General features: G+C 49.6%; 1 protein-coding gene across 1 annotated transcript in view; it reads right to left on the bottom strand.

Moving 5' to 3' along the window:
• Positions 1-889: 889 nt before the first annotated feature.
• Positions 890-18904, bottom strand: part of TBC1D21 (TBC1 domain family member 21) — a 144462-nt gene continuing 126447 nt past the window's right edge. Inside the window, exons 10-13 of the mRNA XM_073361424.1 lie at positions 17342-17431; positions 16932-17255; positions 8795-8985; positions 890-1985 (exon numbers count right to left, since the gene is read on the bottom strand). Coding sequence (XP_073217525.1) covers positions 17211-17255; positions 17342-17431 — 135 coding nt within the window. The 3' untranslated portion in view covers positions 890-1985; positions 8795-8985; positions 16932-17210. The remainder of the gene's footprint in view (positions 1986-8794; positions 8986-16931; positions 17256-17341; positions 17432-18904) is intronic.

Below are 18904 nucleotides of genomic sequence, written 5' to 3' on the forward strand. Positions count from 1 at the left end.
TATCCCACCTTGCCGGGAGAGGTCTTTACCCCCCTTTGAAAGAGGCAGCAGGGTCCCATCCCTCTTTGCTGCCTCTCCTGTGGCTCGGGCATCAGGTTCACCTGCCTCCCATGACACCAGACTGACTGGACAGCCGGATTATCGTGTCCGCGCTCCCTAATGCCCGTATGTCCAGGCTTGAATCCATCGCTGATGCCATCGCCCACGACTGCGGGACTCCTGAGTCCACAGCTGTACCCTTCTGTTTCCTGAACATGCTGACATAATCCATTGGGACAACTCCTAAGATCTGCTGATCACTTGAGATTTCACGTTGCTCACCTTGGCACCAGGGCTTATAATGTTCACCCTCACACTTGGGCCGGAGGGAGAGATGCTAAGTCTCCCTCCGTATTACTCGGTCCAAAATTACCGAGGATCCATATGCCAAAACCATTCCCGGGCACAGCGAGACACCTTACATTCTCCTCTTATACTCAGGCACACTATGGCTGAGGGCGTATGAACCGAGGATTATTTCCTTGGAGCGAGAATCTCTATATTCTCCTCCCTTCTAACACGTGGGACTTCTACAGCTGGGGTGTACCCACTTGCACCCTTCCCCCGGTGCCCGGTTCTCAGGCATACTACAGCTGAGGGTGGACACACCTTTAATCATAAAATCCTCAGCATGAAACACCAACAGTGCTGGGCTGAGCAAACATGAAATATCAAGGGCAGAACAGTTGGTGCACTCTGCAGGGCTCCCCCCTGCCGCAATTCTCCATCAAAACTGTGACAGATTTCTGCTACCAATCTGCCTGAGGTGTCAGGTGATCAGGCTGAAGCCACAGGATCATTTGGGGAGGAGATGACGAAACACATTAAGTCTCTAAATTTTAAAGCTTTATTGATAAAATAATAAAATAACAGTGGAGCGTGATGGGTGCTCCCTACATCACTCAGAGGAAGGAAGAAAGCGTTAGTGCCCCAAGCCCTAACCCACTTTCATACTCACACAGTCAGTATCTGAGGCTGGCCAGGCCTGAGTGTAACGTAAGAAGAAGAAGGGGGGATGGGTGGATGGGAGTTCTGTCCTGTGCGCACAGGTCATCCAGGGTCTGCTGTGATCTCCAAATTGCTGCAGGTCTCAGGAGGGTTTTAAGTCCTGGGCTCCTTTGGGGTGTTCCGTTCCATGACCTCTGTTCCTGGTGCTCTTTGTGCCAGTCCAAACGGGCTTGATGTGGTCTTCTCCACTTTCCCAAAACATAAACAGCTCCAGGGACGCGATGCTCTGCTCTCCCCGTCATTGTCTTGCTGGTGTTTTCCATCTCTGCAGTCTTGGACCTTGTTCTCTTCTTTGCTGGCCTTGCTGTCTTGCAGGTCTGTGCAGTTGGATTTTTCTTTCTCACGGCTGCTCGGGCACATTAAAGCCCCTGTCTTTCTCAGCTGTTAGCCAAGTTTTGGCTTTGAGTAGTGTCCTTGGGTTGGGGCCAGCGTTTTATCTTCACACTGAGCTAGCTCCAGGGTTGAGTTAACTCATTCTCTGCTCTTTTCTTCTTCTTCCCCCCTTCTTGGCCTCTTGTAACCTACAAAGGAAACTTTCACTCCTCACTCATACCATTACCCCTTCCCAGCATGCTTTGTGATGCTTGCAACAGTGTCAGCCACATACAATGCTGATCTGCCCGCCCCGGGAACTCGCTGAAGGAGGGGCACCTTGGGGTGTGACACATGGAAAGTCTGGGGCCACCCACCAGGTATTTTGCTGTGGCCCTACGGTGTCCATCTGGACCATGCATTGCCCCCATGGCTCTTCCCCTTCAGCCTTGTGCCACATTGTGGCTTGGGCCCCATCATTAGCTCGAACCATGAAGAGCTTCTTGAGGTATTTTCCCTCCTCATAATTATAATCATTCAAATAATCCCATGGACAGATGGAGACGCAGATGGTCCAGGCAGGTGGCTGGTCCACAACTGAGGCCCACGACACCATGACCAGAAACCTAGGGTGAAACATGTTTTGAGTTGATTGGCATGTACCCATTTTAGTTTACTGGATATGAAGCTGGTACACTACCGGGGAGATGTGATTCACAATGGAGTATGGACCCACCCACTTGGCGTCCAGAGTGTGGGTCACCTTCCCCAGCTTTTGCAACATTGTCTTGTCTCCAATTTGCCATCCTCGGATGTCTTTAATGACGATCCCCTTACGCTTGGCCTTTTCCTTATCTAAAGCGGCCTTTATGGCTTCGCAGGTTTTTACATAGCTCCTCCCTCCACTGGGCAAAGCTGAGACTTTTCTGGTTGTGGCAAACAGTAAATGTGATTATTGGTAAACACAGTACTTACATTACATTTGTCTACTAGCGGGTTGCTAACACTTCCCTTCTCCCAAAACACTTCTTTCCAGGAATTAACACATACACATTGCCCATTATACAGGGCTCTGGAGCAACAGGCAAGGACAAGCACATCCACTTTTGAGGAGTCCACTTGGTACAACCTCTGGTGTCCAATATCCCACTGGCTCGAGGTCTGGGGTAGCCAGAAGGATTCCATGTGCCATATGAGGAGTGGGATAACCTTTCATATCTTTGCTTCCGGAGCTTGTTGGTGTGAGTTTTTAACAACAATTTCCCCAATTAAAAGGCCTGGCCTTACTATGCTAGAAACCTACTGCATCCATTCGTATTGATAAGTATCAAACAGTGATCTTTTGCTTTGCTTTAGCAAGTGTATTAAAACCTTAGTGTTTCCTGATATTACCCAAAACATTTTGTGTTCCAAGGTGGACAAAGCAACTATCTGCATTTCACTACATCCCATAGCTATAGCAGTATGGTTTTTCATTTCCATTTGTTTCTGTATTAGGCTGTCCTGTAGCTGGGACAGAGAGCTTAATTTATTTGTAATTACCTCCAGGTTTACTGTATTTATAACCCCTGCTCCAAAACCAATTCCCCCTAATATGGTGCCTACTACCTGAGGATGTTTCCCTGCAGTTTTTTTTTTTAGTACACAACAGTGCTAGCAACAAGACAAACAACACAAGACAAAACACAGAACACAGAACACAATTTCTATTGTAACAGTAGATTCATGGAATTTTGGGTTGCTCTTCAGCTGGTGTCAGCTTTTCCTGATTTTGTGAAAGACAAAAATAACATGTTTCTACCCCTTTGGGGGTGACAAATTATTTCTTAAAATATTCCTTTCTTTTACAAATACCCTTGCTGATTGCAGGCAAAACAGAGAAATTACCCCCATATTTTCCTGTGTTTGTTCTATAGGCAGGCCAGGTTTCAATGTCTTCTACCTTTATCAGTTAGGCAATTTGCATTAACACAGATGCTTTCTGGTTTGCTTTTGGATCCAAAGCCATTAGCAGCTCAGAGACTCTGTTTTAAAAGGAACACAATCAATTTTCACCAGAGTTTTGATTACTTTTCATTTTCAACTCCTGCTTTTAAAACATACAAAAATCTGAAAAAGAAAACAACCTATTGTGGCTCCCTTTGGAGCCCTAATAGGATTTTAATTAAGTAGTATGGTATGTTTGCATTTCTTTTACCCCTTCTACAATATACACTGCACATTTCCTTTACCCTGCTCTGTTTTTACATAGCTGTATATAGATTACATTCCTTTTATACATTTGGGGGAGTTAAGTTCCAATAGGACCCCCTTATATTCTTTTAGCAAATTTGACTAAATTGTCCGTAGTCAAATGATTTCAATTAGATAGTCTCTTTGCCTGGATTATTTACAGACATTCCTTTGGAAAAGGGCCCATTTTTCCTTCAGAATGGCTGCAAAGAAACCAAGAATTTTCTTTTTTATAACACTTTTCCTTTTTAACACTTTTACAGCGTTTAACTGCTTAATTCCCTCCAGCCTCTGCAGAGTTAACTTCTCACTCTCTCCTTAAATCTCTTGCTTATCTTCCAAAATGACACCTTAATCAATTCAGATTTCACCATTCCAAATACTTTTTCAGGGATCTAAATTACCCATGTTTGCACTTACTCCTTTCCTTACTCCTGCCACTATGCCCTCAGGGCTTCCAACCTGTTTTCCAATTTCTTTATCTGTTGCCTGCCTGCTTGTCTTGGCCCAATCCTGTTTTCCTCACCGAACAGTCCCTTTTCATGGACACAAGCTTTGTTCCACTACCCATTTAGCAAGGAGGGTGGGCTCCTTAATTACCCACCACCCCTCCTGGTCCCTTTCCTTAAACATTTCTTTCAAAATTGTGAAATCACCACACTATCACTCACAAGAAATACTACACTGCCCAAACTCCTATTTGCTTCAGAGCTTGGTTTAACAGAGCAAGATCTGTTTCAAAGAAGTAATCTTTTGAACAAAGTATCATCTTTGGATTGCTTCCCTTTAAATATTTCCTACACAAGTGCTACCACTATTTGTCCACACTCCTATATCTTTCAGAGTTGGGTCTCACATAGAATATATCACCTCATTGGGTTTTGACAGGTGGTCCCAGGCTGAAGGAGAGTTCCAGCCTGCATGTGAAAGATCTGTAACCTGCTTGTACTATCTATCAGGGTGAGACACTCCTTGATTCAAATCCTGTCTAGTTTATAGAATTCAGATTGCGATTTTACTTTTATTTCTTAGGTAACCAACTTTGATCTGTATGCTTATTACTTATAATCACTTACAATCTATCTTTCTGTAGCTAATAAACAGTGTGTTTTGGTTGAAGTGCTTGGAAAATCTGCTCAGGTTGCAAGGGCTGGTGCATGTCCACTTTCTTTTGTGGAAGTGGTCGACTGGGTTATAAACTTACACTGGTCAGATTTCTGACCAGGGCAAGATGGTGTAGCTCTAGGGTGCAAGGCTGGGGAGCTGAAGGGAATTGGCTGGAGCCTCTCTATTGTCGGCTCATGAGTGGCTGGCAAAAGCATTCATGTAACTCAGTTGGGTGTGCCCCTGCCTGTGGATGTTTGTGTAACTGCAATACCTGGAGAGGTTTGCAGCTTGTCACAGCATCACAGTGTGAGAGGGTACCCTGGTTGGTAATCCAGAGGACTCAGCGTACCCCAGTTTCAGGTTGCACCCCAGGGAAACCATCACACCCATATGATACCAGAGCTCTGAAGCTATCTCCCGCATTTAGGTTAAGAAAGAATAAAAGTAAAGTCCCCAACAAGAGAGCATACAGTGTGTGTGTATGTCCTCTCTTCATCACAGGCTACAAAAGCTCTGGGCACAGGCCAGAGACAGGCCAAGAGAGCTGTTAGACATTTAAAGATGCACTACTCAGGAAACAAAACTCCAGCTTTGTAGATGTGTGAGCCACACATGCCTGCAGGGCAGAGGCAAGAACTGATGATTGGCACTGGCACATTAGCTAAGAATGCAGGTCTGTGCTTTCCATGTGGGGATCACCTCCAGCACTACTGAAGCTGGAATCAGCACTGGACTGGGAGTTTTCTCAATGGTGCACAAGACAGAACACAATCCACTTGAAGAAGAAAACGTATCTGAATGTTGCTGCACACAACAGCAATAGTGACTTGATTGCCACAGTCAAGCCACAAGCAAGCAGCCATCATAAGTGACTGCATGTGTTGTGTGCCACTGCTGCCTAGTAGCTGTTCTTGCTTGTACCTATGTCACCCTCCGATGGATGTCTTGGAGAGATTGCTTCTCCATTACTGCTGACCAGATCTACATGGAACTCAAAGGAGCTAGCCTTACAGCTCACTATCCCCTCTACCAATCTGTTGATTTGCTGGATCAGTACCATGCACAGGCAAACATGGAAGCAGTTCTGGGCTGAGATACTTTGTAAAGTTTGGTGTGTGTCCCAGAATGGGAAGAGTATGGTTCTTGCAAAGCAGAACTGAGATGCATGGTCAGAGTTTGTGGGATGGAGGACTCAAGCCTGGAACAGCAGGGGAATGCAGGTCAGGACTGAAGTGCAAGACTGGAGTAGCAGTGTCTGCAATGGATCAGGATTGATATACATTAGCAGAGGGATATGAGGGCCACAAACTGGAGTGGCAGGCAGTGTTTCAGATTAGGCATGAGCTATACTGGCAGAGTTAAGTGGGGGCCAGGCACGAAAGAGGGGATCAGGATTGGGGTGCCTTGGCAGAGCGGGTGGGGAGAGGGCAGAGCTGGGATAATAGATGAGCTGCAAATCTGGAGAAAGGGTATGGTTACACTGCAAAAAAGACCTGCGGCACTGAGTCTCAGAGCTTGGCTCAACTGACTCTGGTTCACGGGACTTAACGTTATGGGGCTAAAAGTAGCACAGGAGAGGTTGAGGCTCAGTCTGGAGCCAACACACTGAGATCCGTGCCCCTAGCCAGGTTTCAGAGCCCTGGTGACAGCCTGATCCCAAATGTCCACACTGCTATTTTTGGCCCTGTAGACGAGCCCAAGTCAACTGATCCAGGCTCTGACACTCCTGGCCCTGGGGCTCTGTCTGCAGTGTAGACGTACCCTAAGACACACTGGTGGAGTTAGGGTGGAAGGGCCAGATTGCAAGAGAGTGCTGCGTAAAGCTCGTGCAGTCTGTCACTTTTATGAGCACTTCAAATGAATGCACAAAGGTCAGATTTCAGTCATGAAGACGACAGATTTCCCAGGCAGTCCCACACCTGCTCATATATCAGCCTTGATGGAACCACAGCACTCCCTGGTTCTGCTACAACTTGTCAGAGACAGAAACCCAGTTCACTCTTCTCTACCAACTTCATTAAACAAAACAAATAAACCCACAACGTGCTTTGAAATTTAAAAAAAAAAAAAAAAAAAAGCATAAGCGAAGCAACCCCACTTGGAAGGAATAATCTTGTTAAAAATGTCAGCAGGGATGGAACATAATTAATACTAACAAATTCATTTCGGAACAGTCCCTCATTCACCTCAGAATAAATCAGCAGCTGTCACACAGCTCATTTCATCATCACAAAGAGGGAGATAAAAAAATCAAATCCATATTTCTCCAGTGATATTGTGGTGGATACAAAATGCAATTAACACAGGTACTTTCCAAGCACAATAAATCCTTGCCTTTCTCAAGAGGCTGCTAAGATGTGTGTTGTACTGACTAGGGAACATACAGTTGATACTGTGGAGGGGATATAGCTTCTTATTAGATTGTAAGTGCTGTGGGGCAGAGACCATTCTTTTGTCCTGGATTTGTATACATTAGATGAGTTTGTGAACAAATAATGGATGGGGGACAGAGAGAATGTTTTTGTTAGTGGGAGCAATAAGTATGCGGGCCCATGGCACTTCGCAGAGATTAATGAGCAGCTCTGGAGATGTGAGGGCCAGAGGTGGGACTGAGGGACACTATGCTGAGTCATTATTTTACAGAGCTGACGCAGAGAGGAAAACATGAGCAAATTCTTTTCAAACGCACCATTCAGAACCCCACTGTGCTCCTCAATGCTATTTTTATATGGCAAGATTTGTAACAATTAGGGTTTATTTTTGTTCTATGTCCTTCTATATCTCTAGACCACCGAGACCACCAAATTGAAAAAAGCTCCCTGGTGAGCTAAAATTATTCCTCACTGACACAGAACAACTGGAAAGGAACATTATGCTTAAAGCTGGAAATGCTTGGGGATTTCCAGCCAGAGATACTTAGGAATATCTAATTCCATTAGCATTCTCCATCTAAAGCCTCAAAAACAGCCTTAACTCTGCCCCAACCCACCAGATGGAATAATTGATAATAATACCTAGCTCTTTATATAGCATTTTTAAATACTATATCTCAAAGCTCTCAGGCATACAGTAAATATTACAATATCTTCAAGACATTTTCACATCACAACTTGATTGTTAGTTATGTTAACTTCCAGATACAATAGATCTCCATGGGATATGAGCTACATTGATAGATACACCAGCTTTGTTGTACTCGTAATTGAGTGATTAAAAACAGGAGACCCAATATGGGGAACACAGCCCATTGTCTTGCACTTGGTAGATCCACTGTGTGCTATGTAATGAAACAATAAATGAGGTAGGATTTCCTGTTGTGTTAAGTCTTATACAGAAGCTAGCTGGCATTCTCATACTCAATAGATTAGTGGACCAAAGATGGTGTTTGGTTTAGCTTGTACCCAGAGAACGAAGTATGAAATGTTCTGATATTTGGGTCACAATTTGAGCCTGATCCGAAACCAATTGAACTCTCTGGAAGGCTTTGACTGGGCACTGGATCAGGCCCTTGGATAGGCTGTGATAAAGTCGGTGGCCTACATCTCTGCCCTAAATGGGAAGATATTGATAGGTTTAGACATGTCTGTAGTGGATTAGCGGTGGTCCCTCCTCCTCTGGGTCAGTACAGTTAGGGATTTAGCTGGGCAACCCAGCCTGTGGCTCTGGCAAGCAGTCCAGGCAGAGGGGTAGTGGGTTAGGGTCTCTAGCCTGCAATCCGGGCAAAGGAGCAAACAGCTGTGAGTCCAAGTCCTTTGGCAGGGCAGGGCAGCCAAGAGTCTATGGCTCAGGCCTGTATTGAGGGCCGAGCAGCAAGAGGGTCAGGCATCCTAGCTCTGGTGGATGACTGACATTCGCAGGCTCCTTGGCCTAGAGAGGGGGAACTGCCACTCCAGGGGTGAAGTGGCAGGAGTAGGGTGACGCAGGCCCACCCAACCCCACTGCCTCCCAGCCCAGGGCCCTAACAGTGGCAGAGTTTTCCACCACTGGGTTAGTGGGGTATCCAGCTGCAATATGCTGACGGGGTCTCTGGCAGCAATGGAGCCAGACTAGAGTCGGCTGCCCCTGGGCCACTTCCTCTCCTCCCCTCAGGGGGTACCTGAATCCGTAGGGGGTCCTCTCATTCATCTGGGTAGAAGGCCAGTGGCAGTCCCAGTGGCTCCTCAGTACCTGGGTCAGCAGGTGGCTCCAGCAGCTCTGGCCAGTCCTCAGCTCAGTGGGGATCCGCTGCAGACTCCCAGCTCGGGAGTGGTCAGGAGGTGTCTGTCTCCTTCAGCAGCTGCAGCACAACTGAGGGGAGGGATAGCTCAGTGTGGGAGGGATAGCTCAGTGGTTTGAGCATTGGCCTGCTAAACCCAGGGTTGTGAGTTCAATCCTTGAGGGGGCCATTTAGGAATCTGGGCCAAAAATTGGGGATTGGTCCTGCTTTGAGCAGGGGATTGGACTAGATGATCTCCTGAGGTCCCTTCCAACCCTGATATTCTATGAGCACCAGAACCCACCCTTTATACTTCCTGTTCATCCCTCTGACTTCCAGTGGGAGGGGCAAGTCTGACCTGGCTTCACTCACCAGGGTTCACAGAGTGGTCCCTTTGGCTCAGTGGGAGGCTGCTCTGCCTTACAACAATGTCCAGTAGAATTTAATAAGGAAGAAATCAACCTATAGAAACAACTCTCTACACCTAGAGAGGTTACTTGAGTACCTGGTCCTGGTTCTGTAGCACTCTATAGCAGCACAGGCTTCTCTCCTGCATTCCGTAGGCTGGTTCCCAAAGTCTGGAGACAGGTGAGCCCTTCCATTCAGTTCTCTAGTACTTGCCCATGCAATCTCATTGGACGAGGGGCCAGATTCTGATCTTGTCAGCACCCAGGTCATTCTAGAGTAACTCTGCTGACATCAATGGACACATTCCTCTGGTCTGACCCGAACGGCCTCAGCTACTCAGGGCAGTATGCCTTCCCACTCCTAGCCCCTCTGAGTCCAGTTCAGCCCCTGGTGCAAGCAGGAGCAGTCTTAGAGCTGCAGCTCAGCTCTACTTGGAGCAATCCCTTTTGTATGTTCAGTCTGAGTGCGGGAAATGGCTCCATGCCTTGTCATCACTACCACATACCTTGGGGCAGTCCCTGACCTAGTCTGGTTTCTGGGCAGCCCTTTTCTATCCTGCTTTCTCCTAAGGAGGTAATGTCTTCTGATACGGCCCTCCTCATGGCACTGACAGGAAACCCTTCACTTCCATTTGGCTATGGGCCTCCCATGGTCTTTGCCTTGCTCAGCCCCTTTCCCAGGGCTAGCCTTAACTTTACAACTCAGGTCAGGGCGCTCCCGCCACAGGTGCCCCTGTCACCCACAGGCCCAGCACGCCTGTTCCCTCCCTGTTTGCCTCACAGGTGGGACTCTCTTGGGTTCTTGCTCTTTCCCGCTCTTTGTGAAAGGCTTCTGTCCCCCATCCCAGCAAGGGCATTCTCTCTTGAGAAGAGAAGAATGAGGGGGGATTTGATAGCTACTTTCAACTACCTGAAAGGGGGTTCCAAAGAGGATGGATCTAGACTGTTCTCAGTGGTAGCAGATGACAGAACAAGGAGTAATGGTCTCAAGTTGCAGTGGGGAAGGTTTAGGTTGGATATTAGGAGAAACTTTTTCACTGGGAGGGTGGTGAAACACTGGAATGCGTTACCTAGGGAGGAGGTGGAATCTCCTTCCTTTGAAGTTTTTAAGGTCAGGCTTGACAAAGCCCTGGCTGGGATGATTTGGTTGGGGATTGGTCCTACTTTGAGCAGGGGGTTGGACTAGATGACCTCCTGAGGTCCCTTCCAACCCTGATATTCTATGACTGTGTACCTGCATTCTCCACCACATGTGATGGGGTGGGACTCACCACACTAGTGCCTCCTGCTGGTCATCTTGTGGATCAGCTCCACAAGTTGTCACGCTGACTCTCAGTGGTGTCTCACCTGCCATCACTTCTGCTCCTGGACTCGTGTCACTCCAAAGACCAGGGTGTCCTCTTCAGGACACAGCCCTCCGGCTGTGTCACACTCTGTGCTCCGCACTTCTGGGGGACAGTCCCACAGTCCAGCCACTTCCTCAGTGGCAAGTGTGTGTGTGGGGACCCGGGCCCACCCACTACTCCAGGTCCCAGCCCAGGGACCCTGTAGATGGCAGCTGTGTCGCCGTCAAACCTCTCAGTCTATTTCCCTGGGTCACTTCCTCACAGCCCCAGCATCTTCTTTGCCTTTGCCTCAAGGTCTCAGCCTGCAACTTCCAGCCGCTCCCTAGCTCCCTCCAAGTAGCACTGCTCTGTCCAGAGTGCTGGCTTTCTTCCACCTCCAAGGCAGCCAGTATTCCCTCCTTGAGCTCCAGGGAGCAACTGAACCTGCTCTGCCTTGCAGCTCTTCTTCTATGGGCCTGCTGGGCCCTGATTGGCTGCTCCTCACAGCCCCTCTCCTATTAGCTGCTTTCTGCACAGCCTTCCTAGGGCTCCATCCCTTACAGGCCACTGTGGGGCAGACACCCTATCACAGAAAGCTTCTCCCATCTGAGGTCCTTCCAACTTTTTCTCTTTTCACTGGCTCTTCTTATCTCCCAAATGAAGTGTTTCAGGCTGAATTAGCTCAGCTTCCCAAATCCCCACCCAGGGAGCATCTGTTGCAAAATAAATAGCCCAATGTCAGCAAAAATGTCTGGAGTGATAAAATGCAACTCTGTGTTAATATTCACTGGACACCTCCAGAACACGTGCTCTGAATATGATTTCGGCAGATTTTCTGCTCCACCTGCCAACCTGAGCATTTCCAACACGGGCTGGCATCTCTTTCTTCATCTTAAAATCTCACTTTGTTTTACAGCTGGCCTGTCTTCATGGGGAATGACAAAAGCCCCCAAACTTGGGGCACAATTGAAGTGCGTCTCTCTGTTTTTAAACAAAGTATCTCGCTTTCCTTCACAATAATAGAAGCCTGCACTCCTGCAACATTTGTCTTTAATAATCACAGCCTACTAATCATAGAATCATAGAATATCAGGGTTGGAAGGGACCTCAGGAGGTCATCTAGTCCAACCCCCTGCCCAAAGCAGGACCAATCCCCAACTAAATCATCCCAGCCAGGACTTTGTCAAGCCTGACCTTTTAAACCTCTAAGGAAGGAGATTCCACCACCTCCCTAGGTAACGCATTCCAGTGCTTCACCACCCTCCTAGTGAAAAAGTTTTTCCTAACATCCAACCTAAACCTCCCCCACTGCAACTTGAGACCATTACTCCTCATTCTGTCATCTGCTGCCACTGAGAACAGTATAGATCCATCCTCTTGGGAATTCCCCTTCAGGTAGTTGAAAGCAGCTATCAAATCCCCCCTCATTCTTCTCTTCCGCAGACTAAACAATCCCAGTTCCCTCAGCCTCTCCTCATAAGTCGTGTGCTCCAGTCCCCTAATCATTTTTTTTCCCTCTGCTGGACTCTTTCAAATTTTTCCACATCCTTCTTGTAGTGTGGGGCCCAAAACTGGACACAGTACTCCTGATGAGGCCTCACCAATATTGAATAGAGGGGAATGATCACGTCCCTGGATCTGCTAGCAATGCCCCTACTTATACATCCCAAAATGCCATTAACCTTCTTGACAAGAAGGGCACACTGTTGACTCTTATCCAGCTTCTTGTCCACTGTTACCCCTAGGTCCTTTTCTGCAGAACTGCTGCCAAGCCACTTGGTCCCTAGTCTGTAGCGGTGCATGGGATTCTTCAGTCCTAAGTGCAGGACTCTGCATTTGTCCTTGTTGAACCTCATCAGATTTCTTTTGGCCCAATCCTCTAATTTGTCTATATCTCTCTGTATCCTATCCCTACCCTCCAGTGTACCTACCACTCCTCCCAATTTAGTGTCATCTGCAAACTTGCTCAGGGTGCAGTACACACCATCCTCCAGATCATAAATGAAGATATTGAACAGAACTGGCCCCAGGACTGACCCTTGGGGCACGCCAATTGATACCAGCTGCCAACTAGACTTGGAGGACTAAGGACTGTTGTGGCAGCCACAGGTACCACGGTTGATGGTGTCGCACCAGGCATCATGTAGGGAAGTTCTCAGATTTTGTTCACTCCTATTAATCCACAAATCTTTGTGGTGGCCCCGTGGATGGAACCAGGTAGGCCAAGACATGCATCCCTTTGTGTGTCAGTGGAGAATTTGAGAGCACAGTGTGCTGGGCTGTTTTTGTCCATCATCACAACATGGCCAAAGAGCACACAACACTGCTTCTGAATACAGTGAGCAATGGTAGGAAGGCCAGATCTTTTTGAGATTGTGACATTGAGCACAAAGTCATACCACTTTATTCTCAGGATTTGGCACTGACCGCACACCTGGAATGACTCTAGTGGCTCCAAGTCTGCCGTTGAAAGTGTCTTGGCTTCTGATCCATCTAGCAATACAGGCAATACATACATTTGATAGATCCTCAACTTGGTCTCAAAGAAAGACATTTTTATGTCCATAGGTGAGACATGGACATCATGCAGGAGGTGGCAAGACCTACTCATCAAAGAATGTTCAGTTTGCTGTGAATGTTTGAATTCTCCTTGCAGCCTAGGCAGATGAATTCATCAACATTCTCCATGGTACTCGCCACCAACCTGCACTGGGGGTTCTGGTGCCCAACTCTAAGATTTTGGATCTTGGTGTTCTTCCAGGAATGTTCAACCCCAGAGCCCAGGTGACATCTTGGAGACTTCGGAGGGCAGGGATGAAATTCTCTGACTTTTCCACAAGAAGGGCAGCATTGTCGATGGTTGGTGAACATTGCTTGACCAACCTTGATTCCAGTGTGTGGAGTGGCATGTGCTAATATCCAGTCGATAACTCAACAGAATAGTTCCAGGGTGAGAATGCATCCCTGCTGCACACCTAAGAAACATGGCAAAAGCCATGAACCAACATGCACTCTCACACCAGTACCGGTGTGATGATTGCACACCAGATTCAGCAGAACATTTGGAACACCTTCCAGTGCAAGCCAAAATGCTGACCTGTCAACTCAAAAGTTGCTTTGATGTTGATACATGCCCCTTGAAGCTGAGAAGCATGAAAAGATAGTTAGCAGCAACAATATGCCAGACGGGTGGCGTTCACTGGCACATGATGTCTGGCTGGAGATGGAAAGAGGAGCAGTATGAAGAGAAAGGCATGGAAGACAGCCAGGGGATGGTGGCTAGGGGATTACCCCTCCCATGTTAGTGGTTGGTGGTTTTATTTCCATCAGTGTTTTATTAAGAGGTGAAGGCTGGTCTTGTGGTAGCCACAAGTGATGATGTGGTTAAGCTGGACTCAGGTCATTCTCTGGGATCCTGGAGAAGTCAATATGCCTCAGTTACCTATGGGGTAATGATCTTCCCTTTGCCCATTTCGCTCATCGGCACTTCAGGGCACGCATTGCCCATGCAATGCCCAATGCATAGCTGGGAACAACCTAGCCAGCCAGAGCTCAGAGGGATGGGAGAGTGTGGGAAGAGAAGACGTGAAGCATAAAGGAAGCAGAGCCTAAGCCAGGGACAATCTGTTTAGTCAGGGAGTGAAAGAGGCGAGGCAGAGTATGTATCTCACATGAGGGTTGATGCAAATGTGCCCCAGGCGAATGCATTGTGGCACGTTGTCCCACTCTAGTGGCCAGACAATGCATATAATTTTATGAGTCTGCCCCTGCTCTACCATAGCTGGCTTTTTTGCTCAGCGGGTGGAGGCTCATACTCTTTCAATGAACAGCTTGTGGGTTCAATCCCTGTATGTGATGACCCAGCCTTACACAAGGTCTAAGCTGAGGTGAAGGGGAAGGAGAGGTGGTGGAAGGCTTCAAGGAGGTGTGAGCGCCTGCTGCAAGCCTGGGGACACATAGGCCTATCAGAGTGCACTGCCTCTGTTCTGCAGAACCCCTACAGGTTTCATGCCTGCCTGGTTCCAGACCAGTTTTCCAGAAGGAGAGGGAATTGGATCCCAACCAATAGGGTTAGCCCTCTGGAAGGGGAAACCCCCTACTGACTTCAGTACCCCCAGGCCTCCCATTAAGCCACCAAGCACTTTGTGGGATGGATGCCAGGGGAAGGCGACCAAGCCCATTTCACAGGATCGATCTGCTGTGCCACCTGGCTGGGGCTCTAGTGGCTTTCCAACATCCTGAGTCACTCCAAAAGCATCTCCTGTCCATCCCTGTCTCTTCTGAGGAGAGTCTCCTGCAGGGCGCAGGTTCCTGGCATATCACTTAGAACACACTGCAGATCAGTGGGCAGCCCTGCTCCATTGCAGTTACAGTGCTCCTTCCCAGGCTTTGTTTATTTTGTTGGTACAGGGAGGCACCTGAGAACCTGCCATCTGCTCTCCCCACGGCATGCAAAGCAGCAAGGCAAAGAGAGCAGAGCAGTAGGGTTGGAATGGCTGCGGAAAGTGGAAGCTCTGCAGAGTGCTCTTGGCTTCCCGTCAACCCCTTAAATGGACATGGGTGACTCTCAATAAAATGTCTGCAGCAGGCTGGATATTAAAGTGACATGGGCAGATCAGAACCAACTTTGACGTGCGTTAAGATTCCCAACCAAATGTGAGCGAGTGTTAGGCAGCACCGTGGCTTTATGTACCTAGGTTCCCCCCCTCCACCTGGCATACTAAGGCTGCCCCGGGGGACTAGGATTCACTGTAGTCAAAATGGGCCCCAACAAGTACGATCAGAACTGATGGAATGGTCTGAGAGTCCTGGCACTGGACTAATGGCCTGATCCAGAGCCCACTGAAGTCAACCAGAGTCTCTCCATTGCCTACCATGGGCTCTGGGGACAGCCCTACCAGTGGGTGTTGGAGGGCAGGCTGTGACTGAGAAATAGTAGCGGAGCTGGGGGAGGGGAAACTGAGGCAGGACAAAGCCTGCATGTGGACTAGTTTGGCAGAGGCAGGATTGGTGCATCCAGTGCTTGGTCCCAGGGCCTACCAGGAGCACTGCTGTAGTTCAGCAGAGGCTCAGAACCACAGTACAAGGAGCAAGCCACTGGGCAGGACTCAGGTGCACTGGCAGAGCTGTGGGGGCCCAATCCTGGAAGAACGGGGAGCAGGGGTGGGTGCTGCTGCCCAAGACCAGACTATCTGAAAAATTGGAGTAAGTCCAGCAGAAGGCAATGAAAATGATTAGAGGGCTGGGGCACATGACTTACGAGGAGAGGCTGAGGGAACTGGGCTTATTTAGTCTGCAGAAGAGAAAAGTGAGGGGGGGATTTGATAGCACCCTTCCACTACCTGAAGGGGGGTTCCAAAGAGGATGGCTAAGCTAGCTGGGATGATTTAGTTGGGGCTGGTCCTGCTTTGAGGTTTGGGAGGTTGGACTAGATGACCTCCTGAGGTTTCTTCCAAACCTAATCTTCTATGAGTCTATGATCCAGGGGCACCAGTGGTCTGCATGAGAGTGCACTGACAGATCTGTGTAGGGGGAGTTACCAGCCCCCTCCCTTCCCAGGCACTATAGCAGGGAGTTTGGCTCGGATTATGTGCCCAGTCGGGAGAAGGCTGCACACCCAGAAAAGCTGCTGTGTCCTGCTAGGAACGCAGTGCAAACAGCACAGGATCCCAGTGGTGCCTCGGGGTGAAGGAAAGCTGCCCAAACAGGTGGAAGAAATGGGACTGGGGGGGGGGGGGCTGGAAGGCCCTGGTCTTTGAAGGGACCCTTGCAAGGTTACAAGTTGCCTTCTAACCCAGTAGAAGTTAGAGGGCTTCTTGGGCTTAATTTATAGGCCTGATCCAGACCCAAACTGGACCCAAGTCCACCCTACCTGACCCTGATCCTTCCCCCTGAACCTGAGTCAGCACTGCCTTCTGCCCTGGGATATCTCTGCTCCCCCTGACTGGAGCTGACTCATAGTCAGGTCCCATCGGGTTCAGGGCAAGTGGCAGGGCTCTAATGGAGGTGCCCACCACCTGGTTTGCCTGGGTTACTAACAGCACCTGGGGATAGTAGAATCGGTCATCTTCTAGTGCCACGAGCTGTCTGCTCAGCTGGGGCATTCGCACAGCACAGAGCCATCCATAGCCTGCTGCAGCCTATGGAAGTCCTCTTCATGCCAGGGGGCTTTGGCTCATGGCCTGAGAGACAGGGTGAACTGCAGGCTCAATTCTGCCTGATGCCACATGGGCGAACACACCAAGGAGTGGGCATGGCCCCAGGAGCCCCAGGGATTACTATGGTGGCTTTATGCCACTCTCGCACCTCCAGGATTCGGAGCTGGTCTAGGACTGGTGGCCCTGTGGGTGTACAGCAGAGCAGCTCCTGTTGGGGGCTTCCCTCCAGATGCCAGTGAACTCCAGCTGCAGCCCTTTCCCCTCCAGCGGCGGTTACCTATGTCAGTCCTGCCCCACCCCCGAACTGATAGATCTCCGGGGGGCGAGGGTGGAGTCTGTTTATATTGCCAGGGTGGCGCAGCAGCCAGGGCCAAACTCTGATGCCCACTCCGGGTCATACACACATTTATTGCTAACTCTTCTGTCTCTATGAGTCTCCCTGAAGGAAGAACTCCTTCAGCTCATCTGGAACCTGTGGAGAAAAGGGTCTGGGTGAGACACTGACGAGATGATTCTCCCAGCGCTCCCATCCCGCCAGCACAAGCCTCTGTCCATTACCTTTTCCTTGTGTTCCATGAGTAGTTTGTATGTGGAGCAGGCTTTGGAGATCAGCTCATCTGCATCCAGGTCTATGATGTTCCCACAGACCTACGGGGGGGGGGGGGAAAGGAGAGCAGAGACACCACCAACCAGGGTAGAGCAAATAGGGGGCAGGAGGCTGCTCCCCTGGTGGCCGTTAGCTGTATGTGCAGTGCCTTTTCAAGCCAATAGGTATCACTGAAGCTGGCACCAGGGGTGAAAGGGAGCCGGTAGGGGCCGGTACTGCTTACCGGTAAGAACCGCACCGGCCCGTACCCAGCCCACAGTAAAGCGTTGCCGTGGCAGCGCTTTAATGTCCCTGCCCCTTTTGCCCCCCCTGTCAGTGCCCTGCTGGTGGGGTCCGGACCGGCAGGGCCACCAACGCGGGGGGGAGGGGGAAGGGGCAGCGACGTTAAAGCGCTGGCGCAGCAAAGGACCGTCCTTAAAGTGCTGCTGCTGCAGCGCTTTAATGTCGCTGCCCCTTCCCCCTGCCAGTGGCCCTGCCGGTGGGGTCCGTCCCAGCAGGGCCACCGATGGGGAGGCAAAAGCGGCAGGGACATTAAAGCGCTACCGCAGCAGTGCTTTAAGGATGCTCCTTTGCCGCTGCGGCTCTTTAATGTTGCTGTGCCCCCCTGTCAGCAGGGCACGGCAAAGGACCCTGTAGCGCTTTAACGTTCCTGCCCCTTTTGGCCCCCCCCCGGCCGCCAACGGACGGGGGGTGCAAAGGGAGCAGCTGCCCGGGGCCAGTGATTTAAAAGGGCTTGGGGCTCCGGACACCACTGCCGCTAGGGCAGCAGCAGCGTCCAGAGCCCCGGGCCCTTTAAATCAACACGGGAGCCCTAGGCGGCATGGGCCAGCCGGACTGGAAGGACTGGCTGGGGGATGCTGACCCCCCAGTCCCGCCCCTTCCACCCAAGGCCCCGCCCCTTCCAGGGGCCGGAGCCAGCCCGCCCCGAACCGGTAAGTGGCATCAGTTACTTTCACCCCTGGCTGGCACCATCAGCCCCCAACCCCACCACTGCTCCAAACCTGGCTTTGCTGCCATGGTGTGTCTGCTGAATGTTTTAACCAGGGCAGGGGGTATCTAATGTGGCAGCTAGGACTGGGTGACCCAGCTACCAGGAGCTACCTGTATCTTCATCCAAGCCTGAACACTATGCATTTTTGACATTTGCTTCACTTTTTTATTCTCACGTTTCCTATTCATAATTTCATCCCCTCCTTCTACTTCCCACCAGGGATTACAATCATAGCAATGCAGGGCTGGAAAAGACCTTGAGGGGACATCTAGTCCAACTCCCTGCACTAAGACAGGACCAGGTAAACCTAGATCATCCCTGACAGGGGTTGGGAATCTCATGAGAGATTCTGCTCTGGTACGATATACAGCCCAAAGGCAGCAGTCTCCTCTCCACTCTGCCCTGCAGATCTTTGGCACATTCTACAATGGGGAGAGGTCACCTGGTCCCATGAGGTTAAGGCCTGTCTAAGGCCTAAGGAGTAGAGCTGAGTAGGAAAAAGTTTTCCTGTTCTGTGAAAAAT

Source organism: Lepidochelys kempii, chromosome 10 (assembly GCF_965140265.1).
Source record: "Lepidochelys kempii isolate rLepKem1 chromosome 10, rLepKem1.hap2, whole genome shotgun sequence".
Lineage (NCBI taxonomy): Eukaryota > Metazoa > Chordata > Testudines > Cheloniidae > Lepidochelys > Lepidochelys kempii.